This window comes from Myotis daubentonii, chromosome 14 (assembly GCF_963259705.1).
Source record: "Myotis daubentonii chromosome 14, mMyoDau2.1, whole genome shotgun sequence".
Classification (NCBI taxonomy): Eukaryota; Metazoa; Chordata; class Mammalia; order Chiroptera; family Vespertilionidae; genus Myotis; species Myotis daubentonii.
In genome coordinates this window covers 41401836-41429547 of record NC_081853.1, presented here as the reverse complement: position 1 = coordinate 41429547, position 27712 = coordinate 41401836, and the positions used below count along the sequence as shown (strand labels likewise).

Below are 27712 nucleotides of genomic sequence, written 5' to 3'. Positions count from 1 at the left end.
AATGTATATTAATGTCTACATTTTTATGCAATAGAATATAGGATTTACTATAAAAATTTTAATATAACAGAAAAAATATAAGAAATAATTCAGAATATAATCCCAAATTCTATCATCCCGAAAAAAAAAACAGCACTAACATTTGGAGAACATTCTTTCTGTATTATTTCTCCATGCATATGTACAAAGTTGGAGAAAAGGAAAAAGGAAGGATGGATGCATAGAAGTAATTTTATAAATATGTCATCACATTATAAATGCCACTTTAAAATGTGCTAAATTCAATTTTACTTGAATTTATCTGAAAAGAAACTGAAGAAATTGCTGAATTTTGGCTAAATGTTTCTTCACCCAAAGGATATTAGATTTCAAAGATCCCTATGAAATGAAAACATTTTTTAAAATGAGAGCATTCCTTTTTTCATTGTCTCCATTCTAAATAATATTAACTACACCAATTTAAAAAAAAAAAAGGAAGAATTGCATTTTCCCCACTTTACCTTTCCCATTCTTTCAGCTTGTGTTAGTTATGTTATTTTTACTTTGTCAAGATTTATAACACAACTTCTACTTTAGCTGATTGTTTAGGCATACCCTATGTGTAAACCGGTGGTGCTCACCAATGGTCCTTTCACCCGGGCTTCTCTAATCTTGTTTTTGGCTGAATTTCATTGTGAAGTGTTTTGCTTTGTTTTTGTTTTGTGTTGGTTTTTTGTTTTCAAGAATTATAGCACTCTGGGTGCTTTAATTCCCTAAGTCCCCCCACCTTTTAGAATGCATGTCTTTTATATCCCACCGATGTTAGCTGGGTCCACTTGCTTTTCCTCGGTACTTTGAAAACAACTGCCCCATTGCCTTTGAGATTGGATGTCATAGTGTAGAAATCTTGGGCGGGCCAAACTTACGGGAAACTTTCTTTTTCTGTCTTGTTGACTAAAAGATTATTTTTTCACCTTGAAGTTCATAATCTAACTACGATATGACTCTTGGTCTATCATTCTTGTTCAATTTCTTCCTGGGACATTGCATGTCCTTTTGATCTGCAGATTAAAGTCTCCTTTCATTTCTGGAAAAGTTTCCAGTATTACACCTTTGCAATTTTTTTTTATTTTTTTACATTTCTTGTCTCTGGAAACACCAATTATCCTTATGTTCTTTTGTCTTTAATCTCTGACTCTAGCCACTTATCTAACTGCTATAAACTTTATCTCTTCTCCCTCCATTGACTATTTTATGAAGTCTTTCTTCTTACTATTTTAACTTTTTATTCCTTGCTGTTTCAATATTTTTATTTCTATAACAGTGGCATTTTGGTTCTGTTTGTTTGCTTTGTTCTGCCCTCTCCCTTTTTGTTACTCTATTCTTTTATACATTTGTTTTAATCTCTTGTTGTAAATTGAGTACTCAGAAAATTTTAAAAATTTTCTTGGGTCATATTTTCTTCATGGGCTGAACTATTCTCTCTCTCTCTCTTATGATATCTCTGTCTCTATCTCTCTATCACCCCACCTCCTTCCATTGGTACATGGTGTCTCTTTTAATCTCATTCATTCTTGAAGAGGAAGCTCTGCCCAGGCCTTCTTTTTACTAGAGGATAGGTGGATTTTTCTTGACATATTCCCCACAACATCTTAAAATCTTTTGTTTTTCTCTCTGAGTACAGTTTGTGGGTTGAGTATTAGCCCCCAATCTCTTTTCTAAAGCAAGGAAATGCAAATGGGGAAGGACTAGTACAGCAGGTTGCCTTTACTGGGGTAGCTCCCTCTTCTAAATCTCATTAGATATAACAAACCATGTTTCCCTTACCAACTGCAGTGGGTCCCATGGCTATCGTCTTCAGCTCATTCCCCAATTTGCCAATGCCCCATGATCACACATAAGAACTAGTATTTTCTAAGTTGTTTTTCTTGACTTTTCCCAGGGCTTCCTTTTCACCTCCCTCAGCTCACTACTTTCCAACTCTAGAGATATCATTAGAGTCTCTGAATTCAGCCTATTCACCTTCTTTCCTCCATAATATCTCAGCAGTGAAGGGATGCAAATTACAGGGTTCCAGCCCGCTACTCCTAATCCTTTGGCCAACACTTTTTAAGATGAGGATATGGAATGATACTCTTTTTTGGTTTTGTAGTGGATGAGAATTTTTTATTTTGATTTATACTATTTTAATATATGTTTTGTTCATTCATTAACTATTAAAAGAGGGAGAACCGTGATCTAATGTCACACAATGATCTTTCTCCCTATCATCTCAAAAACCACATTAGTTTCTATCAAAAAAATAACAACACTGCCCAGATTTTGAAAAGTTTTAAATGAAGATAAAGATTTCCATGCCAAATATTTAATTTAATTATTTTATGATTATAAAATAATGCATTCTTTGAAAAATAATTTAATACAGAAAAGCATTGTAAAGAATACATAGGCATTCACTCATAATATTTTGGTGTGTTTTAGTACTTTGCTTGTCTGTGTATAGCTTTTAGAATTTGAATTCACACTTCATATATAGTGTTTAGTTTCTTGCTTGTTTTCTCTCTAACAGTACACTATGAGCGTTTAACATAGCCTTTAATATTTGGGAAAGTATTTTAATCATTTGGAAGCATGCTAATGTATTCAAATAATCTCCTATTGTTGAACATTTATTTATATTTTTTATAAACATTAATGCTAGGATGAACATCTTTCTATGCAAACCTTTGGTTGTACTCCCTTTAAAATATGTCAGTAATAACCATTATAAACCTTTATTATTAAACAGATAAGGGAGATAAAGAAAAATCTTGCACCAGATGAATTTTTGGGACATCACATTTTGAATAAATTTAGGTATATGTATCTTACTGTTTTGTTTCACCATAAATTCAAGGTCTAAAATCATGTGAATTCTGATTAATTATTTCATGAAAGCCACTGAGGCATTTTCTAAATTTCTTCAAAAAAAGTATCACTTTTACTGCCTTGATCAGTGCCCTTTGGATTTTTCTACAAAGTTCAGAGTAGCACAGTGATTCAGTGCACAAACTCTGGGGTCAGAAATACGTAGGATCCAATCCCAACTGTGTCACTTGCATGATCAGATGCCCTTCTGCACCTCCCTGTTTACCTCCTTCATCATTATGTTCTGATGACAATGGCCTTTCCTTCTGTCCCTCACACAGGCAAAGATCATATTCCACTTGGACCCTGATATTTCTTGATATGTAACATGCTTCCCCCACTCTACTCAGAGTTGGCACTTTCTCGTTCAAGGGTTAGGTCTCTGCTTAGTCAATGTTCTCATTAACTTTCCCTCAAGTTATTCTCTGTTCCATTATTCTTCAGGGGGTCCTCAAACTATGGCCCGCAGGCCACATGCAAATACAAATATTGTATTTGTTCCCGTTTTGCTTTTTTTACTTCAAAATAAGATATGTGCAGTGTGCATAGGAATTTGTTCATAGTTTTTTTAAAAAACTGTAGTCCGGCCCTCCAACGGTCTGAGGGACAGTGAACTGGCCCCCTGTTTAAAAAGTTTGAGGACCCCTGTTCTACTTTATCGCCTTCATAGTACTTTACACCACTTAAAAGTATCTTAATAATGGTTCTATAAAATAATAAGCCATATATAATAGCCTAAGTATCCACCTGATCGTCTGACCGGTAGCAATGATGCGCACTGACCACCATGGGGCAGATGCTCAATGCAGGAGCTGCCATGATGCACACTGGCCATTTAAAAAGAAACAGCACCACGGACCTGGTGCCGACAAACCAACAACTCGGCCCCCAAGTGGGACACAGGCCACACCACTACCCCAGAGCAACAGCCCACCAAATCGCAGCCAATGCTGCTGATACCCCATAGTGCAAAATGCAACCCACAGCCCAGCCCAGCCTAGTAAACGGTAGCTGTTGGCACCAGGTCATGACGTCACATAGCAACCCCTGGCTTCCTCTCCCTAGCTACTAGCCTCCTTGGAGTTTCTTCAGCCCAGGAACACGACTTGCTTTATAGCCAGGTGCAAACATTTTACACTGTAACCAAATATCTGTGAAGCATTTTTACGTGCCTCATCTCATTTGATCTTCACAGAATAGGTAGATAGGAGACTCAATAGATCCTATTTTCTTTTCATTAGCTTGAAAATGGAGATTTAGAAAGTTTAGAAACTTAACCTGACTGAAAGGAAGCAAGAAATGGTGGACCTTGAAAATGACTTCAGGTTTTTCAGAATATAGTCAAACACTGCTGCAGTTAAATATTTTACCCTTTGTTCTCCCTGTGTGATCTACAATAATAATCTGCTTTGTGTTGATATTTACTGCTGTGTTGCTGGAAATTACCTGAAAGAGAAGTTGGGCTGCTTCACTGGGCTGGAAAAAGTTTAGCTAAATCAGGAAGCAGGCCTAATTAAGTAGGTTTATTCTATATCCATAAAAGGCTAAGTTGACTTGCGCATGCACGATAGATACATATAAAGCTCTCGCTGGCGCCAATCGCATGTGTGTGTTTCAATATGACATTGTCAATTGTGAGTTTGGTTGACACTTCTATTATAGAGAAAGGGCGAATAGTGATATTAAAATATTTCTTCTAATTAATTTCCTTTCAATGTGCACGAATCCGTGCACCTGGTCACTAGTAATAAAATAATGGCTTTGGTTGATGGTATGGGTGCTGAGGTAAGCACCCATACCATCACTTCCTTGGACCCACCTAACAGCTGTGGTGCCCTTCTGCTGTGAGGGGGACTGCCCTCTTGTGGGCTTTTATGATATTACTACTAAAGGCACTACGTCTGGCTTTATTTTTTGTAAGGACAGGCTTTTTGTTTTGGGGGGGTTCTCCAAGTGTCAAATACCTGAGACTTACTGATTTTCAGGTACCAGATTAGTACATTTTAATCCACCTGAAACAGGAATGACTTAAAATGTATCCTGAAATCATGCCCAGTTTCATCTTCAAAAATAATTGAAGGTAAAATGCTAAATTTAAATGCTAGGAAATTGGATGTGTTCGTCTATTGTGCATATTCATAGCATCACAATATCATTTTTAAAGTGTCTGCTTGGAAGAAGGGGTGAAATTTTTCCTTTCACTTTCTTGTTAGCTATGTGATCTTGAACAAGTCAGTTTACCTGTCTGTGCATCTGTCCCATCACTTGATAAACAGAGATAATGCTCCCTAATTTGCAGTAGTTTTATAACAATTAAATGAAATAATGTGTGCACAGTGTCTGGCGTACACACTCAATACACGGCAGCTGTTGAGTGAGAAGAAAAGGAAAGGAGAGAAAAGGAAATTGGAAACAGTCCAGCAGGCGAGTTGGGATTGGCAGAATGCCAAAAATGACAGTTACTCAAAGTTGTTGTACATAAATGGCTGGAAGTCATAAAATAGCTGAAGAGAAATATCATCTTCTATTGTGTTTGAAACTAATAATGGAATGCTTTGCTCCTCTATATCAAACTCTATATAATATTCATTGTCTTTCAATTCTAGGCCCAGATACTCTAGAAGAAATTTTTATTTTTAACCCACCGTCTACATTGGGTAAAAGAAGTCTTAAAAAAATAAATTTGACAAATAAATATATAGAGTAATTGCTATGTGCCCAGAATTATTGTGGATGCTGGAGACAGAGCAATGAACAAAATAGGGGTGTTGGGGGGGGGGGAATCCTGTCCTTATAGTGGTTATAATCTAGTGGAAGAGAAATAGGCAATAAATAATATTTTTAAAGTAAATTATGTGGTATATTAGAAGGTGAAAAACTCTGTGGAGTGAAAGTAGGAAAGGGGGAATGATTTTAAATAGGTGGTTAGTTAAATATTACTGAAAAGGTAACATTTGAGCAAACATTTGAAAATGATGAAGATAAGATCTTTAACAATATCTGGAGGAAGAGCTTTTCAGAGAGAGCCTGTTGAAAGGCCCTGAGGCAGGAGCGAGCTGGTGTGTTTGAGGACCAGCAAGGAGGTGAAGACAGGAGTGGAGTGAATAGGAAGAACAGCAGGAGATAAAATCAGGGGTCATGAGGGACTTCGGTTTTTATCCAGAGTGTTTTAGGAAACCATTGTAGGATTTGTGCGAAGGGGTGAAACGAACTGATATGTAATTCGACCAGTGGAGCCATGTGATATAATTTATGTTTTACAAGGATCACCTTTGGCTGCGTGTTGAGAATAAAATATTGAGGACAGAGGTGAAAGCGGTAAGACCAAGCTCTTATAGTCCAGGAGAGATAATGCTCCCTAATTTGCAGGAGAGAGATGATGATAGAAATAATGGAGGTGAGAAGAGTGTTTTGAGTCTGAATCATTTAGAATCATCATTCACAGTGATAAGGAAGACAGAGGGTGGAACAAGATTGTTGGGAATGTTTTAGGGGGGCCCAGGAAGGTTTATAACCTAGTTTTGGACATGTCAAGTTTAAAATGACCATTAGTGTAGATAGTAATAGATACAAGGAGAACTTGGTGAAAGAGCCAGGTCTGCACTCTGCCACCATCGTGCAGTTCACAAGTCCCCGGTGCTACATATGCCAGGGCTGCCAGACTAGTCAGATGGCAAACTAGGCAGAGCAAAACTATGCACCCACAGAGTTCCCAGAAAGAACTATCTCTTCATTTCCTCCCGTGCCCACCATATTTTCCTCTTTGGAAAAAAAATCATTATTTAAACAAAAACTTGCCAGTCACAAAAGGCCACATACTGTACGATTCTATTTATGTGAAATGTCCTGAATAGGCTAATCTATAGAGACAGAAAGTAGATTACTGGTTGGTTGGGGGAGAGGAGGGAATCATAACTAAAGAATATGGAGTTTCTTCCTGAGATGATGAAAATGTTCTAAAATCCACTGTGGTGGTGATTGCATATATCTGTGAATATACTAGGATCCACTGAAGTATACACTTCAGATAGGTAAGTTGTATGTATGGTATAGGAATCATAGCTTAAAGCTGTCCTAAAAGCTTAATTACTCATTTGTATAGAATAGATGAATATCGAGGGCTTATTAATGAAAATAAACCAAATCATTTAGACCTATGGCTGAATTCTTTTGCATTTAACTTTAAATAGAAGAGCTTACTTCAAATGCTAAGAACTTTTTGACATAGGTTAAAAAAAAACAAAACAAAACAAAACCTTCTAGTCTCTAATATGGAAACTAACTTCTAGGAGTTAAGTTTCTTTTTTGAAGGAAAATAAGAAAAAAAGCCCAATTCCCATTTTGTAGTGCTTTGTTGTGGAAAACTTGGACTCAAAGCTGCTATTAATTCTACTTTTCAAAGCTAGGTCCTCTCAAACAAATCAAAACAAATGTTCCCAGGAGCCTTAAGGTGATAAGTTCCTCTTTTGTCAAAGAGACATTTGCCGTTAAGAACAAATTCATTTCTGCTTTTGTCAGCTTCGTGGCTGAGCACTAATGGTGTCCTCATTTTCACTTTTACATTAACTTTTTTGCTCTAAGCTTAGGGAAGCTCACCCCTTTCCATACCATCGTTGAAATGTGCCACTTGTTTCTCTTTTAAAACATGCTGGCACTTTTTTACCTCATGTTCCGGGTGAGCTAAGTGAGTCCTCAATCGTTCATCTTGGCCACTTTGTCTCTGTGTAGGAAGAGTCTCCGGATCACATAGTCCTGCCTTTCAGTATCGGAAAATAAATTGAGGGTGACTGATTGTTCACCCTTTATTTTTTTAATATACTTTTTCTATTTTTATTGATTTTAGAGAGAGAAGAATGGAGAGGGAGAGAGAAACATGGATGTAAGAGAGAATTTACCTCCCATACACACCCCGATCAGGTATCAAACCACAGCCTGGGCATGTGCCCTGACCAGGAATCAAACCACCAACCTTTCAGTACAGAGGACAATGCTCAACCAACTGAGCCATACCAGCCAGGTCCCACCCTCTATTTTTGATGGGTATACATGGGGGAGTTATTGGATATACTTTGAACAGCATGGGACTTTGCAGTCAGACCATGAAGGAAGCTTCAGGGGGCCAAGTTAGATTTTCGGCCAGTGGTCTGTGACCTTTTCATATCTCAAAATAAGGAGGTGTTCTTTCCAACTCTAACATCTAGAAAGGTATTGAACTTCTGAGAAGCAAACAGCTGGGGTCCAAGAGTCAGTAGGACCTGGTTAGAATTCTAGATTTACTACTTACTAGTAACCTAGTTCTAATTCTTTAGCCCCTCTATGCCTCAGTTACATCCTGTAAAAAAAAAAAAGAAGAATCATATCTGCTGCCTAGGTACAGCCTGGAAGTTACTGATCACAGGGCTTGTGATGGACTGAGAGTTATTAGTATTTATGATAATGATGCATCTATAGTCAACTCAACACAAGCAAAAGAGATGACCCTGCACACACTTTTAGTCTAGCTGGGGAGCAAAGCATACGTGAGGTTATTAGCCATCTAGTGTAGGAAGCAACCATCCAGGAAAGGGTTAGACAGCAAACACAAGAACTCGAGGTTCAGGCAGCTCAGTTCAGGGCCAGGGCTGTTGGTTGGGAGAAAACGTAAACTGAAGCTCTTCTTGTTTGTTTGTTTCTTTCTTTCCTCCCCTCTGGCTCTCCCAAGTTTATTTTGGTATTGAAACCAGGCCCACCCAGGGGAGCTAACCAAGCAACAGACCCTTCAGCCTTTTCCTGTCTCCCAGCCTCAGACAGACAGGACCCTCCCACCCCGTTGGCTCTCAGGCGTCGCCCGCCTTGCTGGGTGCCCTTTTTAAGTTTCTCATCTTCCCCCAAATGATTTCTAGGCCCCAGTCTTGGTGCCTAGTCCTGCTTCCTAGCATGCCGTCTTTCTCCTTCTTTTCAACTCCCTCTCTGTTCTGTCCAAAGGAACACCTCTCCAACGCTGTGGTTAATAAATTAATACAAAGAGAGGGTTTTGACTTACTGCACCAATTCAATGTCAGAACGCTATAGAAGGGTCCTTTGAGCGGTCAGTTTCTTGTCAGTGCACTTGCTGGCTTACAAATTTTGCTCTGGGTTGAAGGTGCCAAACCACATAACTGAGCTCCCAACTGCAGAGTTCCATGAACTGAGCTAGCAGAAGCTGAGTACCCAACGGCTCAATGTTGGCCTTGGCTATAACTCTTAAGGCTTCATCGTGATTGTGGGAGATGCCCCATGTGTGTATACCAACGTGCATTCACTTGCTGGGTTAGTGTGTGTCACATATTACATAATTCATGGCATGTAAACTGGGGAAAGTGCTTCACTCTTGGGGCCAGTTAAGAATATCCCCCAATAAAAGAAACTGGAGTGACCCACTATTTAGATCAGGGGTCAGCAAACTGCAGTCTGAGAGCCAGACCTAATCCATAAGTACAGTTTTATTGGGCTCACTGATTCATTGTTTATGGCTGCTTTCACATGACACAGCATGGTGGAGTCATTGCAAAGGAGATGATTTTTCCCCAAAAGCCTGAAATAATTTACTATCTGATCCTGTTCAGGTAAAATTTGTCAACCCTGATTCAGATGTAGAGACACCACCTATGATAGGTCCATTGAATATAGCCATATAAATTATCTAGTTTTCTTTTTTCCAGTGAAGCATGTATTTTTTAGAGATCTTATAAAGCTCCATTTCATTTTTAAATTAAAACGTAAAATATCAACAGAATAATATTGATAAGCTAAGGGGCCTCTCTGTGAAGGTTGAGGTCATCCAGGAACATTTAAGACTGGGTAGAGTAGCATCTAATCTGACCTCATCATTTCATAAGTTGAAGAACCTGGGAACTAACGGATGTGCCCAGAGTCTCATGACAGAGTTATGGCTGTCATGGCCCATAACCCAGGCTCCTAACTTCCTGCCCAGGGCTTTTGCCAACTCTGTTAACAATGTCAGTGAGCAGGGCCAATTGGTGCTACTATGAATTCAGATGACCAGCCTCAAATCAGCCATCAACATTGCCCAGAGGTCCTACTAAGAGTCTCTGTTCAGCCTGGCCGGTGTGGCTCAGTGGTTGAGCATCAACCTATGGACCAGGAGGTCATGGTTCGATTCTGACCAAGGGCACATGCCCAGGTTACAGGCTCAATCCCTAGTGTGGGGCGTGCAGGAAGTAGCTGATTACTGATTCTCTCATCATTGTTGTTTCTATATATATCTCTCTCTCTTCCTTCCTCCCTGAAATCAATTTTTTAAAAATGATTTTAAAAGAGTCTCTGTTCAACATACTCTTCCACCATCTGTAATGACTGTTTCAGACTTCTTAATCTTCCAGGATCTCTAACACCCCCTTGTCCTCCCTTATTCTCATCAGATAACCTCACCTTCTGCTTTAGAGAAAATGAAACCTATCCCACAGAAACCAGTTGTCCTGACACCAAACTCATGAACCCACCTATATCAGTACCCATCCTCCCTTCCTCCCTTCCTCCCTTCCTCCCTTCCTCCCTTCCTCCCTTCCTCCCTTCCTCCCTTCCTCCCTTCCTCCCTTCCAATAGGAGAGTTGTTCCTTCTCTGGATGGATGGAAACCCTTCACAGGAATTTGTTTTACAATGCCAATTTCTCTCTCTCTCTCTCTCTCTCTCTCTCTCTCTCTCTCTCTCTCTCTCTCTCTTTCTCTTACACACACACACACACACACACACACACACACACACACACACACACATTGCATCCTTCTCATCAGTTTTTAAGCTTGTTCACATCCCTTATATTTTTTAAGCCACTTACCCACACACCTTCTGAAGCTAACTCCTACCTATTTCTTCTCTCATTCACAGCCAAACTTCCCTAAAGCGCCATCAATTTGCACCATCTCTGTGTCCTCATCTCCCAATTTTCTTCAGTCTAATCTGGCTTCAGGTGCCCTCTCACCAACCAGATAACACTTGCTAAAGTCGCTGATGATCTTCATGTTGTTAAGTGCAGTGAACATTTTCCAGACCTCCCATACCATTCAGTACCACTGACCACCCTCTCTTTCTTGACATGATACTCTTCCCTTGGATTCCAAGACATACAGCACTCCAGGACTTCTCTGTACCTCAACAGGCTCTCCTGCTAGCTCACCTGCTGATCTGATTCCTTCATGAGCTTACTTTTTCCTCCTGACTTTTCAATATTAGATTTCCCCAAATGTTGATTATACGGACTTCTCTTGGTTGATTTGTAATCCTCAAGCAATCTCATCCATGTCAAGTTCCACCTCCAGTTACCATTTCTCTATATGCAAATGAAGACTTCCTCTAACTCTTTCAGCACACAGTGATTTTTTTTGGAAGGCAAATCTAATCATTTCCACTTGATTTAAGAGTCTTCAACTTAGGATACATATAAAACCCTGTCTATGGTCTAAAAGGTCCTGCCTGGCTAGACTTCTCTCTGCCTCCACAGCCCCTTCTCATCCCCAGCTCCCTACTCTCACTCCTCCTCCTGCACCAGCCCTTTATCACTGCTTATATGGGCCAGGATCCCCGCCTCCTCCCCCCCCCCCGCACTCCTCCCCACCCCCTCCCCGGCCGCTGCTCCAGAATGAGCCTTGCACATTCTATCTGTATGCTTAGGGTTGTCCTTCTCTCCCTTTCCACCTGGGCAACTCCTACTCATTCTTTGTCTAGGAATCTCATCCTGTCTTCTACAAACACTTCTTTGACTTAAGTCAAATCCTGCTTTTTAGCCTTTCCCTTATAACACTTAGCTATAATTTTACATTAAATTGAATAATTCACTTGATAAATATCTGTTCTCTCCCAAAAGGCACTAAGCTCTATAAGAATAGATACTGTGTATTATTTTTGTTTTATGTTCTGTACCTAGCAATGATTGATCAGTAGTCAGCACTCAATACATATTTCATGAAAGAATAGATGGAAAGAGGAAGGGAGAGAGGAGGGAAGATAAGGAGAGTGAGTGAATAGATGGATGGACAGTTATGATGTATTTGATCTAAGGTATTATACTTCAGCATAGCTACTACACTGATGGGATGAATATTGTGCAGATTTTCCATTAACTAAGAGCAAGGGAAACATAAGCATTTGACAACAGTGGGGTTGTTGAGGTTGGCACCTTGGTGGACATCTCCATGCCGCTTTTATACTCTTCCCAGGGACATTCTATTTCTATGGGAATATAATAACAATAACAAGTGTAGTGTGTGTTTCTTAACTACCACAAATATTACTAAAATGCAAACTTGTGGCTTCTGATTCATACATGTGTTAGAGAGGAAACTCCAAGCTGTCACAGGGTCATAAATAGCTCTTCATTCTTCCTCACCGTGATTCTACATGACTAATGTCATTAGCCAACCACAGAAACTAAGCCATTGGTCACAGGAAAATAAAAATGCTGTATGTTCTGGTTGTTTTTGACACAAAACCTCTGTTTGGGCAAATATGCATGCCAAGGATCCCTAGGATAAACTACTTTATAGCATCCAATCAGGTCCAAAGAATTGAGCTGTTAAACACACATATATATACACCCTCTAGCAATCAACTGAATCCAAAGTACTGAGCCTTTTACTAAATGCCTATGAGGCGAGGCCATTTGTGTTGACTCCTACACATTTAAGTGCAATCCTCTTCAACAGTTATCTTAGTAGGAAATGTATTTATTTTAGTAATACTGCCCTTTCTGTAAATATTTGCAACTCCTCTTTGGGACAACCTTCAAGGCCAAGAGTATATTATTATTATTAAACCCATCCTCAGCCTTTTGAGGGTAAATCTGATTTTTAGAAAAACCCAATGTTTTGAAGAATCAAACCTGGTGAATTAATCAGGGGTCAAGCCAAACATTTGGTCCAAATAATATTTAAGTCCAAAAGATACAGGTTTTCTTATGTAGAAAAAAAAAAAAAACAGAAAGAAAGGTTCTACAGAGACAACTGGTTTTCAGTGAAGAGTTCCATAAACGTTTGAAGAAATGGAAAACATGCATAGCTTCAACAGATGATAGGGCTTACAAATTCCAATGTGTTTGTTTTAAAACTCAATCTCATTTCTTTAGAGATTTGAACTGGCCGCCCCACAGGCCAGCCTTGGCCAGCAAGATGTGTTTTATTTGGCCAACATGGTGGTTTTATTTAAAAATTGAGTCAGGATTCAAACATCAGAAGATTTCAAGTGCATGTTTGGATTTCTGGTATTCTCTGGAAAATCTGAAGATCTAGCTAAACTGTTCCCACAACCCACGTGACAGTCCCCCCCTGGAACAGTATACCTGTCGCCTTCTTTACAAAGGAAACAGGCCTGCGCCCCTGACTGCCATTATTGACCGCCCTGACCTCACATTTATAGCCATACTCCCTCTCCCCTTTGCTCTTTGTTGTTCTGTGTGACATGTATTGCTTTAATAGCCTGTACCATCTCCCTCTAGACCAGGGGTGGGCAAACTTTTTGACTCGAGGGCCACAATGGGTTCTTAAACTGGACCGGAGGGCCGGAACAAAAGCATGGATGGAGTGTTTGTGTGAACTAATATAAATTCAAAGTAAACATCATTACATAAAAGGGTACGGTCTTTTTTTTCAATAGTTTTATTCATTTCAAGTGGGCCGTAGTTTGCCCACGGCTGGTTCTTGTGTCTTCCTTAAGGAGAACGCTATTCCCGGCTCCTCACTTGTGTCACAGCAGTATAGGCATAAGCACGTGCAGGCTGGAATCAGGGCCGTAGTTTGCCCACGGCTGCTCTAGACCAGTGGTTCTCAACCTTCTGGCCCTTTAAATACAGTTCCTCATGTTGTGACCCAACCATAAAATTATTTTCGTTGCTACTTCATAACTGCAATGTTGCTACTGTTATGAATCGTAATGTAAATATCTGATATGCAGGATGGTCTTAGGCGACCCCTGTGAAAGGGTTGTTCGACCGCCAAAGGGGTCGCGACCCACAGGTTGAGAACCGCTGCTCTAGACTGAAAGCTCATGAGGGCAGGGATTTTGTCCTGTGTTTATTCACTGCTCTGTCCCCAGTGCCTTGTGGGTGATGTACACCTGTTGAATGAATGAAAGTCTAGTCCCCATGGGCAGTGGAGTTTATAAGCCTTGTTCTCTAGAGTCTTACTCAGTAGAAGAAAAGACCAATTTTCACCTTCTTATAAGTCAAGAACGTTTTCTAGCCTCTCTACACTTCATTTTCTTTGCTGTATTACTTCGTTGATGCCACTATCACAATGTGTTTGCATTTAGTCTTCAAAGCAATTTTGTAAAGTGCTCTTTGTCTCTGAATTTTCCCTCAAATTTTTCCACCTTTATATGCAATATTTCGCTTCATCTCATTATATCCATTTCAGCCCCTTCTGGCAGATGCTCACTCATGTGGGGGACATGAAGAAGACAGGGATGTAAAAAGCACTTCTCTCTTCTCACCTTTCAGTCGCCCTCTTGCGCCTCCTATTGGCAGAACCAAATAGAAAGCCTCTGGCCTGGGACTCCAGGAAAGAAAAGAGCTTGCAAAGGTCCCAACCTCCGCATCACGGAGCCGAGAACAGAAGGGCGGACTTGGAGCTGAAGGGCAATAGGTGGCAATCTGGCACTCAGCTTTTGGTGGTTTGTAGGTGACAGCCAGCCAGCTTTTTTCCATTGTCCTATTCTAAAACTTTCCTTTGAACAACTACTGACGTCCTAAATTTCCAAATATATCTCTTGGCTTTTCAAGAAAAACACCTTTCCTTTATTAAGAAAGTATTCATTGGTAATCCCTTTATTATCAACTTTTCTGGCAGCATCAAAATGGGATTGAGCCTGGTAGCATGTGAGGAGTCAGGACTAAAGGGCAATTCGTTTTCACACACTCCTACCCAGCTGGTACACTTGTGGGGCTTATTCTCATGAACTCAACTGTAAAAATGATGGGAATACTATCCTCAATCAAATGGATCAGGGATTATTAATAGAACTTCTCATTTCCTGAACAACCAGGTAACCTTTATCTAACTCAGGAAATGTCTCATCTCTAATAAGAAGTGTTTGTGTCTTACTAATAGGTGTGAGAGGATTTCAGACTCATCCAAAGTGAACCTTTCAAATAATTTGTGTCAACCAGACCAAACCTTGTGTTCTATACATTAAAACTTCAGCTGCCTGATATTCTGAGCTAGTTGATAAGAAATATTAATAGCCCTGGCCAGTGTGACTCAGTTGGTTGGGTGTTGTCCTGTGCACCAAAAGGTTGGTGGTTTGATTCCTGGTCAGGGCACATGTCCAGGTTGCAGGCTTAATCCCCAGTAGGAGGCATGCAGGAGACAGTTGGTTGATGTTTCACTCTCGCATTGGGGTTTCTCTCTCTCTGTCCCACACCCTTTATCTCTTCCTCTAAAGGTCAATAAAAATAAAAATACAATTTTATAAAAGGGCCAGTCTTAATCCTGACCATCCAACTTAAATTTAGTGCATAATAAATTAAAAGAAATATTAATAGCCTAGGTTTCTTTTTAGTTCTAGTTTTAACACTCTGTATGATGCTTCAAGTTGAAGTGTGCATTTATAAAAGTTTTATTGACATCATTTACATAAAGTTCACCTATTGAAGTGTACAATTCAGTGGATTTAGTTTATTTACAGAGTGACACAGCTATCACCATAATCTCATTTTAGGACATTTTTATCACCCCAAAAAGAACGCTTATACTCATTAGCAGTCACCCCTGACCCTGCACGTATACCCCTCCCGCCCTCATCCCTACTGCCCAGCCCTCGATAACCACTAATTCACTTTGTGATTATCACATAAGAGTGATTTTTTAAATCTAGACATTGCCTGGCAATCCCATCTTTTGATTTATAATTAGAAAAAAAAATATCAGTATCCTCTCTAAATCTGTTATTTTTGAGAAAATGTATGTTCTTCATGCATCACTGAGCTTTCCCTCCTCCATTCAGTTGTATCTTTCACCACCACCTACGAGGTGACCATCGTTAGTCATTTAACAGGTATTTATTAAGGTCCCCTGTGTACCACACATGGGTTGAGAATTTGCAGTAGTCAGTGAGCAAACCAAAGGCCCCTGATCTCAAGGAGCTGCTCTCCTAGCAGAGAGAGATGAAATAATATGCAACAACAACAAAACCAGAACTAAACTGTGCAGTGGGTTCAAAGATGCTGCATACTGTGGGGACAAGAAAGGGTGGAGCTGGGTAAGGGGCCTTAGAAAGGCCGGTGCACAGCGGCTGGCAGGTCCAGACACACAGGGATGGTGAAGGTGGGCATCCCCAAGAAGTTAAGGTTTGCAAGTCTCATGAGGAGAGGGAGCGACCTGAGCAGTGTCTGCAGGACGGGCATTTCTTGGACACTAGCACTGCAAAGACCCTCTGCTGGGGGCACAGATGACATGTTAGAGGAATAGCAAGGAGGTTGGTGAAGCTGAAATGGGGTGAAAAGCAGGAGATCACGACAGAGAAGCCAGTGGGGCAGATCATAGAAGCCACGGCGAGGTTTTGAGCTGCAACTGCCATGCACTAAATTATATTCTCAGGGGACCATTCTGACCGACATGAGAGAAGAGATCAGAGGGGAGCCAGACCAGAATAGGGAGGCAGCCCAGATATCATCTTAGAGGCCACTTTAGGGCAGTGGTTCTCAACCTTGGCAGCATATCCGAATCACCTGGGCAGCTTTACAAAACTGAGGCCTGAGCTACAAAACACTAATTGGTTTGGGTGCAGCCTGGGCACTGAGACGTTGTGAAGCTGCCCAGGCGATTTGTATGTGCAGCTCAGGTTGACCATGAGAGTTTTAGGAGCACTCGGCAGTCCCACCTGTTTGACTTTGCAGCTGGGAAACAAAAACCTCAGCTGGCCCAGTCTGCCCATTGGCAAAGCTTATTGGCAAGGCTGTTTTGAGGCAACCAGATATCTCACTGCCACGGCAAGGCCAGAATGGGCCCTGCAGACAGTGTTCCAACCGGGATGGGGCTGGATGGAGCCCACCTGGACCTCCACACACACCTTGAGGAATCCGCTCCCATTCTTTGGCTTGGATCCAAACCTCAACCTCTGAATGGGAGAGCCAGGCTTTCTCCCTACAGCGACAGGGCGGAATAGAAGTATAAAGCTGGAAGTGGGTATGTGATTTGTTCAAACAATTTTTTGAGAATTATAGTTACAGTGTGCCAAGCATTGTTTGAGGATCTACTGATAAAATGCTAAGCTCTAACGGTCCTTGCCCAAGCGAAATGGCTCCAAGTGAATGCCGTATAATATTTCAAAATGTGTTATTTGTGGGAAGGCTTTAAATAAACGAAAGGGAGGGGCACCTTTCAGTTGCATATCTGAGCTGTTGGCATTTCTAATTCAGAGGGATGAATAGACCATCATTGTGTTGCACGGGCACAAGTACAGCAGAAAAAAAGATGCTTGGAGCCGTGAGCCGAACATGAATCAGCAATCTCGTTCTATTGTTCAGAAAATAATTATGATGCTGGAAGTAGGCTGCAAAAAATGTTCAGGGTGATGAAATAAGGAATATGAGTTTTGGTAAATAAGTTCAAACCAGGGAAACTATCAATAACATATTTCTAATGCCTACACACAAAAATAATCATCATCGTGTAGAAAAGCCCTTTCCCCTAGCAGGAAACAGACACCAGCTAAAACATTGCATCTTGTTTTTGGTTTCCTGGGGTCAAAGGAATGTAAAAAAAACTCAAGAGGATTTACAAAAAGCTGATTTGTAAATATGAAAAATTCAACCCATGAGAAGGGAAATGGTTTAGATGCAGCGTCGATAACGCAGGGGGAGTGTTTATCTACACATGATGAAGTAGAGCTGCCCCAGCTTCAGTAACTAACAAATGTGTCCTGAGTACCTGCTCTGCTCTGATCACTGGGCCAGCTGGTGGGGAGAGGAAAGGAGCGGTCCCCACCTTTGGAAGACCTTCTCATCGATGCAATGAGCAGGGAAGTGCAGAGATACTATAAATCACTGGTTGTCGAACCCCAGCATGCATCGGGGTCATACTGGAGGGCTTGTTAGAACACAGACCGCTGCGCCCCACCCACAGAGCTTCTGATTCAGTGGGTCTGAGCTGAGCCTGAGCATCTCCGTTTCCAAAAAGAGTTCCCAGGTGATGCTGATGTTACTGACCTGGGGACCACCCTCCTCTAAGAAAATAAAAACATAAGGCAGGAGAGGAGGGTGAGTGTGAGTTGAGTACAGAAGTTCCACTGACAAGGTGCAAGGGACCTGCTGGTACTGTGAAGATGCCACTTTTTAAATGTGTTCTCCAATGTGTAGCCAATGGTTTTTAATTAGCAATGTACTTTGGATAAACCACACTAGCTGTGATTTTGCTACTACCCAAGGAAGAGGCAGGGGAAGAAACTTTTCTGCAGGCCTGTAGAACTCAAACAGAACATAAGACAGCAGTGAATCCAACCAATGAGCATGCATGTGGACGCATAGCAGCGGGTAAGAGAGTAGCAGGGGGGACCTATCCCCACACTCGTGCTCATTCTGAAGAGCTTCTTTCACGAGTAGAAGTTCTCAATAGGATCAGCAGGGAGGCCTTTTCGAGGTACACATGCCTGAGCCCAGCCCTAGAGATGGGGAGCAAGTCTCCTCTGCTGATTCTGCCGTGAACTCCCTCCTGTGAATTAAGTACCACTTTTTCTACAGCCTCCATGACTGTGCCCCAAACTTATGTTAGCAGAGTGCAAAGCCAACCTCTTTGAAAATGTAGAACTTCTGCATATATTGTGTTGCATTGTCATTTATTACTGGAGGACCTGAGTATCTCAAATTCAAGGGTGCCCACTTAAATGCAAATGGCCTTCTGAGAAGGTAACTGTTCACCAACAGAGCCTGGTGCCTTGGCATCACCTTTTCACTGGTAATGTTCTAGACAGGGATGACTATGCCTTGGAAAGAAGTATGGATGCCAGCCCAGCAACAGGTGTAGCTGACCAACATGGCACCTAAGTTCCTCTAAAACAATGGTTCTCAACCTTCTGGCCCTTTAAATACAGTTCCTCGTGTTGTGACCCAACCATAAAATTATTTTCGTTGCTACTTCATAACTGTAATTTTGCTACTGTTATGAATCGTAATGTAAATATCTGATCTGCAGGATGGTCTTAGACAACCTCTTTGAAAGGGTCATTTGACCACCAAAGGGGTCGCGACCCATAGGTTGAGAACCGCTGCTCTAACATGTTCCCCCATGGCTTAGGCTAGCCATGGGCAAACTACGGCCCACGGGCCAGATCCGGCCCGTTTGAAATGAATAAAACTATTGAAAAAAAAGACCGTACCCTTTTATGTAATGATGTTTACTTTGAATTTATATTAGTTCACACAAACACTCCATCCATGCTTTTGTTCTGGCCCTCCGGTCCAGTTTAAGAACCCATTGTGGCCCTTGAGTCAAAAAGTTTGCCCACCCCTGGCTTAGGCTATAGCTCCTAACATGTGATTCCTGGAGAGTATAGATAGTCAGATCACCTGGGAACTTGTTATAAATACAGAAACTCAGACTCACCCACCCACCCCCACCTGCAAACTGGCTAAATCAGAATTTCTGGGGGTGGAGCCTAGCAATCTGATTTAACAAGACTTAACAGGTGCTTGCCCAAGTTTGAGAACAGAACAGGATGGAAAAGCAGGCAAGCTGTCATTTATAGATCTACTCATTTAAGTATTCTGGCATATTAAACATTTCATGCTTATTTGTCAGATTTTCACCTAAGATAATAGTATCAGGCCAACTTCTTGACTACCTTTGGGCAATCCTATAATTCCCAGTGCTAATGGGACTTATTGCATCCCCCTCCTTAGATGGTGCAAGGGCTGGGTTCTTTTACTTTTTAGAGACTTTATCGCAACCTCCCCAAATGATAGGAGCTCATGAGGAAATTCTGAATGATGGTCAAGTATTATTTATTCCAAAGACTAGCTTATATCCTGCAAAGCTTCTCTGTGTCTCATTCTCTTATTCTCCAAAATAGTAAGGCCGGCTGACTCACTTAGCTGTATGAAGCTAAAAGGTAAAATTATATGGGCATGGTCTCACAAAGAGTAAGAGGGGGAATTGATATTAGTGGGAGCTCTCTTCATCCCCACCAGTTGCTGGTTGAAGTAGGTTTCTTGCAATGTCATGAGAAAAAGAATTTTCTGAGACTTGCACAGGAGAATGAGTGGCATTTATTTGCAAGGAGTTAAATCCCTGGTTTCCAAGGTCTCGTTTCCCTTCATCCCACCAGCTGTGTCTTTGGAAGGGCTAGAATTAAAGCTGTTGCCCAGAGTTTCCATTCCATGTTGGGGCATCAGGCTAGCTTAGTTCGTGTTTCCAGCTGCTCCATCAGTCCGTTGCATGTGGGGGTCCACATGACTATGGAGGGAACATGAGCGAATGCAAAAGAGCCACAAGAACCAGGAAAGACAAGAGCTCCTTTTTCTGGGGGATTTATGTATTCTCAAATTTTCATGGACTTGCAGGGATCTCAACCCTTCTAATCAGTTACCTTTGTTTCCAGGTTTAACTGACAGGCGCCTGCCCTATATCACCCTGACTCATTGCACCTATCTTACCCTTTGTCCAGTCCCTTCCTCCAGTGATCTGCAGGAGTGGATCGGTGGTTCCCTGGGTGTAAAGTTGCAGCTTCCTGGTGAAGCTGCCCAAATGGCCATGCTTATAATATCTGATCTTCCCTTTGCTCATTTCCTATTATTAATAACTACTAATTACAATGGTACCAAAATACGATCATGTAAACCACACCTTTGAACTTTTCACTGATTTCCCAAACTCTTACAGCCATAGTGCCCAAACTCTGTACCAAGGCACCCTGGGAGTGTCACAGCAAACCCATAGGAATGTGTTTAAATTTTGAGGGAAACACATAACTGTCAGACATCACACAAACACGATTAGGCTATTTGGACCTAATTCATTAATAAATACAATATTTAAGTATTTCCTTTGACTGTGAAAGAAAATTACTGAAATACTGAGGGTGACATGGATTGAGAAAGTTGGGAATGTCAGTATTCTAGAATCACTGACACCAGGAGGAAGTATATATTTTAACTGTACACTTTCTGGTCATAATCATGTAGAGCCAGAACATTTAAGGAAATATATATATATTCTAAATTTAACTTAAATGTCAGGGAGAAAACTGTAAGAAAATTGTAAATACATGAATCTTTTACAGGCTTCTTCTTTTTTTCTTAACCTTCATACCTAGATCTACTCAGCCCAACTCCCTAATTCATCCCTTAACTATGGTTCCTTTGATTAAAAAAATAATAATAATATCCTAAATTCTCATTTGGTGTCCCATCCCTTTATCACCTAAACACAATGGGTTAATTCTTACAAACTTGGGTTAATAATTGCTCCGGTGCATTCCTGAAAATCACCCTTAAAGCAGATTATTGAAAGACTAAATCTAGTCTGTGTGTGTGCTGTAGTATGTACATAACACCTCACAGGGAACCATAGAAATTTGCCAGTAAACTTAGCCAAAGGGACCTTCTTCAAACAGTGTCGAACAAGAAGCCAATGACCGGAAAATGGAGACCGTGTAAAGTTTATGAAGTATATTTCTGTAGGGACTCTCTGCACTGTAGTCTCCCTCCCCCGCCCAGTACTTGGCATTAAAGTAATAACCAGTTATAACTATATTTACCAGAAGAATTTTATTTCATCTTCAAGGAATTTTAGGGGCAAAGCAGTCTTCCCAACACCTTTTTAGGAAGATTCTTCTTTTTATCCCAGAATTGAAAATCTGCAATGAGCTCACTGCGGATTCTAAAGGCAGCAAAGCATTAGCTCAGTCTGGAGGAGGCAGCATCCTGGGATGTAGATAGCTCTTTCAAGTGATCAGGTGCTAGAGTCTTTTCTCATGACGCTGTCCAGGGTTGGGGGCAAGAGTGGGTTCTTTGTTGTTGTCTTATTCATCAGCAAACACTTTTGAGAAGTCAGTAATAAGTTATTTGCTTTACTCCTAACGTTTTATTTTCACATTCTTGTTTGTTTGTTTTTTTCATGCACGTGTTTCAGTGAGTCATCTAACCACAATTATATATTCAGGCATCTGGTGGTTCTGTGTAACACCCTCATTCCTCCAGAGTTATTTAACTCCCCGGACATGATGAATGTGTTTCTATCCCCTTCGAAACACACACACACACACACACACACCACCACATCACACCGCACCACACACACTTTTATTTTCTTTGGCACAGGAAAGCTACCCTACTCTCCACCAGGTGTCAGTAGAGTCAGTTTTAACTACTTGCTTTGACCAACAGGGCATCTGTTAAGTTGTTTCTAAGGCACCCATCTGCTTTCTCTAAAGAGACTAGCTCCCATTTCTTTTCTTTTTTCAAACAGATTTTTATTGATTTCAGAGAGGAATGGAGAGAGAGAGACAGAAACATCAATGATGACAGAAAATCATAAATTGCCTGCCTCCTGCACACCAGACACTGGGGGTTGAGCCAGCAACCCAGGCATGTGCCCTTGACCGGAATTGAAACCAGGACACTTAAGTCTGCAGGCCGATTCTATTCACTGAGCCAAACCAGCTAGGGCTAGTTACCATTTCTTAGAAACATTCCGACATGATAGTCCACCTGTAGAGAAAAGGTAGCTACAAGGAAAATACACAGAGCAGGCACTCAGTCTGATTCTTTTACCGTTGGTCTCATAAAACTTTTACTGGTTGGTTTTTTCTTGACTTTTCCGTCACTGTGTTATGTGGCTAGAAATTGTTCCAAGTTTCACTCAGTGTGCCAATAACTTAGATGTGGCAGCAGATTGCTTTATGTTCACAGGGGCTTTTGTGTTTGTTTTAAAGCCCACTCTGGCCCCAAGAGCCCCCCCTCCCACTGCTAACCTAGTCCTCAAAGCAGAAACAGGAACTTACTCAGGCTGCAGCCCCAGAACCCTGCACACGAGGATGGAAGAATGCTATGTGTCAAGTGCACCTATCCTATTTAATTCATGCATTCCACTGTGTAGTGAATGGCCTTATACATATTGATAGCTTGGGAAAGCAACCCATGGCTCTTACCATCCCTTGTGTCATTCTGTTGGTCAGTGGCTGGGCCCACACTCTTTCCATGCCATGGTGACTTTGCCTGAATAGAGAAGGAAAAAGAGAAGGGGAGAGGGAGAGAAGGGGATAATGATGTGGCATGGACATGGGTTATGATAAAGAGTGGAAATGAGCTCCATCATGAAGTTGTTGAGCTTGAAGTAAAAGGGGTGGGTGGGGTAGGAGTAAAGATTAATCATTTTGCAATGATTAAGAACAAAATAATCAGCCACAGCAAATTAAGCTCAATTTCAACCACAGATCCTGGTTGTATTGTCTCACTCCCTCAAGGCAAAACACAGTGACTACCGAAAATCTGAAACGCAAATTATAGCTTTGCCATTCGATAGTCATTTGCTAATGTCTTTTATGTGGGACCCTAGTTTCCCACCATCCCCGACAGAGGAATTCCGACCCTGCCTTCTGCTCTAGGAGGGGGTCCACTAGGACTAACACTGAGCCACAGCACAAGGCTATGTTTCCTACTATGTTTCCATGTTTATTAACTCAGAGTCATAGGTTCCTTTTCAACCAGCCTCATCCGTCTAATTGTGCTGGCTTTAAAAAATTGTTCTTATTTTTTATACTAACCCAAAAAGGGTTAGTTTTACCAGTGGAAAAGGTGGATTATAGCGTGGTATGATTTGAGTATACCTTATCTCTTTTCTTTGAGTTCTCAAAATTATTGCCATCATCAGAAATTCAACCATTATATACTAGAGTCCTGGTGCATGAATTTATGCACAGGTGGCGTCCCTCGGCCTGGCCAGTGATCAGAGCTGATCAGGGAGTCTTACCCAGTCCTGATCGGGGTCGGCCAGCCAGGGGGGAGGGATCGTGGGAGGTTGGCTGTTGGAGCTCACTGACGACCAGGGGGCAGCTCCTGCATTGAGCGCCTACCCCCTGGTGGTCAGTGCATGTCATAGCAACCAGTCGACCAGTCATTCTTTCAACTAGTTGGAACAGTCGCTTAGGCTATTATATATATAGATTCACTTCCTTGGATGTTAGATTTACTATTAAAATGCAAAAACCGCAGGCAAGGACAACTCCACTGCATTAAGGATGCTATAAAATTGGGTGCACGTTCATCTGTGTGCCCAATCTTCCTTGCCCCTCAAAACAAATTTAAATGAGCATGAAAGGTAACCTTAAAAGGGGGGGAATTAAAAACAACAACAACAACATAAAATTCAGTCTTAGAAGAGGAGAATGGCAGTGGGGAGGGGAGGAATTCCACCTCCATTTTATCTTGGTGTAGTGATGGGTCTAGGCCAGTGGTCGACAAACTGCGGCCCCTTGAGTGTGGCTCTTCCACAAAATACCACGTGTGGGCGCACACGTACAGTGCGGTTGATACTTCGTGGCCACACTCAAGGGGCCAAAGAGCCACATGTGGCTAGCGAGCCACAGTTTGCTGACCACTGGTCTAGGCAGTCAGCTTCTGTGCTGCTATGAGTCTTTAAACCACCTCAGGACCCTTCGAAGTAGAGGCCAGATCATAGCTCCAATTGCCCATCCTTAGGGATGATTGAGGCTGGTCAGGAGATGAGGAGATCATAACAGTAACTATAATAATGAAGAAATATTCCAATAACTACTTTTAAATTTACAAAGCATTTTCAAATTGCCTTGGTCCCCATGGTAACCTAAAGGGTGGGAACTGTGATTTCACTTTACAGATGAGGCTCAGGGAATAAAACAACCTGTTCGTGTTCAAGACAGCCAAACTACTGAGCCTAGACTCCAAACCACCTGGAATGACTCCAGTCCAGTCTCTCCTCCATGTCTGGGATTGAACTTGTTCTTAAAAATGTTTCCCGAATGTCAGGGTGAAAGGTTTGATGGGAAGAGGTGTTTCCCTTTGAGAGGGAGGGGATGGAAAGGAAACTCTAGGAGGGAAAGAGGTGCTTTTCAAAGTGGGGGCAAGAGGCACCCAGCAGAGTTCCACAAGCCCTTTGCTCTCCTAGCGTGGGTGTGGCCCACTGAAAGGACAGCCATTTGCCTTCACCAGCTGCGTTTCCAGATGCCATAGGCAGAGCAGTGGCGATGGCCCAGTGGGGACAGGGCGCAGTGTTTCACTTTCATTAGGTACGGACTGTCTAAGCAATGACTCAGTAGGTCCATATGGAGAGTTTTTGAAAGGGGTCATTTTTACAGTTGACCCTTCCATGTTGTAGTTTCTGTGGGGAAAATGGAAACACACAGGGATGACGGGCGTGCCATCAGGGCGAGTGCACTGGAGCTTTACCAGACGGAGTTGGGGTGTTCTCTGTGGGCCTTGTCGATCTGGCTTTTTGACCTTGAACATGAAGTCAGAAAAACAGCAAGGATTCCACGCAGAGGTGCCCCCAGAGGGTTAGCCTCCTCCACACGCTGGCAGAGTGATCTTTCTCAAATAGGGTCATGCCCTTAGGACCTTCCATGGCTCCCCGTTTCCCACAGGATCAAGTCCAACTTCGATAGCAAACCCTTCAAGACTCTACCATGGGGCCCGAAACAACATGTGCAGCTTCATTCTTTGCCAGTGCCTGCTCCCTCCCCACCCCAGATCATATATCCTGTGCCAAGCTGCTGTCCCTTTTGCTCTTAACGTTGTTTGTGAGCCACACCTTTCATTCCGGAGGCAGGCTCAGCCCTGAGTGTCTCAGCACCGCCCCTTGGCCCATGGCATCCTGGCTTGTATTTTTAACTGCTCCTTGCCAATAGTTCTGCCTTTTCAGCCAGTTTGTAAAATGGATTGTAAATCCCTTGAGGACTGAGAGCCTGTGGTCTTAACCTATTTGCATCCTGGGTGTTTATTCCGGTATTAAATGCTCACAGCACATTCATCACTGTCTTCGTATTTCCTCCTCCTATAAGTCACTTGATCCCCTCCCCCTCTGCTCACCACCTCCACTGCCACCACTGGCCACCTTCGTCTCTTCCCACCCCCCTCCTCCCTGCTGTGGCCCCCTCTCTGGTCTGCTTTCACTCAGCAGCCGCTGGGAAGCTTTACAAACTTAAATTGATCATTTTACTCCCTTGCTTGAAAGCTACATGATTTAAAGGAGTTTCCCGTTTTCCTACACAAGGCTCATTCTTGCAGAGTAGCCCATGTGCCTCAGGAGTGTCGGGGTGAGAATAGAGCATTAAATCATGACAGGGGGGAGGCCTGCTGAAAAGAAAAGCCTTTGGGTCCAGGGTCACCTCCACTGGGAAGCCTCTCCAGATTACCCCAGGTAGAAATGGCCTCTGCTTCCTCTGTGTCCCTGTCTTCTCTGACGAGACACTTAAGGGAAAACATATATACACTTTTGCATCTGTTTTTTAGTGTGGTTCTCTCCCTCTCTTAGATTGGAAGCCCCTGGTAGACAGGCTGGAGTGCTATCTTTGGATAAAGCCAAGGCTGAACATAGTAGGCTCTTAATCGAGGCCTCTCCACTGACCAACCAAATAAATGGCTCATGTAAGAGGCATATTCTCCATTTCAGGAGCACTTGCCTAGGAGCCTAAACTGAATGTCATTCTCCTGGTCAGTCATTGATGCTGAAATATTCAAGCTGTTAAAGAACCATCAACTTTGAAGGGCCCTCACTGGATCTAGCCAAAGACTTCCCGACCTGTTCTATCCAGTGACATGCAGACCTGTGCCTCACCCTTCCTGGACAGAGTTCATTGCCAAGTTCATTGCCAGTCTTTCATCAGCATAGCCCCCCTCCCCCTTCTAACACATTGCGCCAACCCTCCTCCCCACTGATCTACTCAGTGAGGCTCTTTGCTGTATTTGTTGCCTTTCCTGGCAAATAAAACAGCTCAGCTTTCTTTAGTATTAAGCTCTTGGGATTTTGTTTTCTCCCAGGCCGCAGCCTTGGCTCTGGAGGGCACCTTCTCTGCCACATTGTGTGTTACAGGACCCCATGCAATGGGCCCTAGACACCTGCCTACTTTAAAATTACATTTTAAAACTCTAGAGCTCATTTTAGGGAAAATAGCACTAAATTTACTAAGTACTAAAGTACTATAGTAATAGTCATATACTATTAATTCTATGGTAATGGTAATAGTATAGTCATACTAAAGTACTAGAATACTAAATATAAGATTTTCTTTCCCTGTTCCTGGATTCTTTCTGCTTCACATGTAATTCCTTCCACCCATCACCTAGCCCAGTGGTCGGCAAACTGCAGCTCGCGAGCCACATGCGGCTCTTTGGCCCCTTGAGTGTGGCTCTTCCGAAGCCTTAGGAGTACCCTAATTAAGTTAATAACAGTGTACCTACCTATATAGTTTAAATTTAAAAAAAATTTGGCTCTCAAAAGAAATCTCAGTCGTTGTGCTGTTGATATTTGGCTCTGTTGACTAATGAGTTTGCCGACCACTGACCTAGCCCCTATGCTTCAACTTCCCCAGTTCAGACTTGAGAGTAACAAATTGCTGATTAACACATGTGGTATTGTTTGGAACAAAAGAGTTATGGAAAATGCAGGTTATAACCTGTGGTGTTTTTTTCTTGTCTTTTTCTTTGTAGGAGATGTCAGTGAAAAAAGGGGTCCAGAATGATTACTAACCTATGACTCCCAACAGTATGACAGGTATCTGTGCTTTTTAATTTTTCTTGATGTGTCTCCGTTTCTGTTCCACTTAATTGAGAACATAAGGTGTCTAGAAGACCAACCTGAGAGTCTTAGCAACAATAATTTCCAAACC

At 41.9% G+C, this 27712-nt stretch overlaps 1 protein-coding gene across 5 annotated transcripts in view; it reads left to right on the top strand.

Annotated features, from left to right (window-relative positions):
* THRB (thyroid hormone receptor beta) overlaps positions 1-27712 on the top strand; it is a 283184-nt gene that overhangs the window by 181959 nt on the left and 73513 nt on the right. For 2 of the 5 annotated variants that reach the window (XM_059664090.1, XM_059664086.1), the window contains exon 3: positions 27534-27597. The exons of the other annotated variants lie outside the window; for them this stretch is intronic. In XM_059664090.1, the coding sequence (XP_059520073.1) occupies positions 27576-27597 (22 nt within the window). In that variant the 5' untranslated portion in view covers positions 27534-27575. The remainder of the gene's footprint in view (positions 1-27533; positions 27598-27712) is intronic. 5 annotated transcript variants of the gene reach the window in all.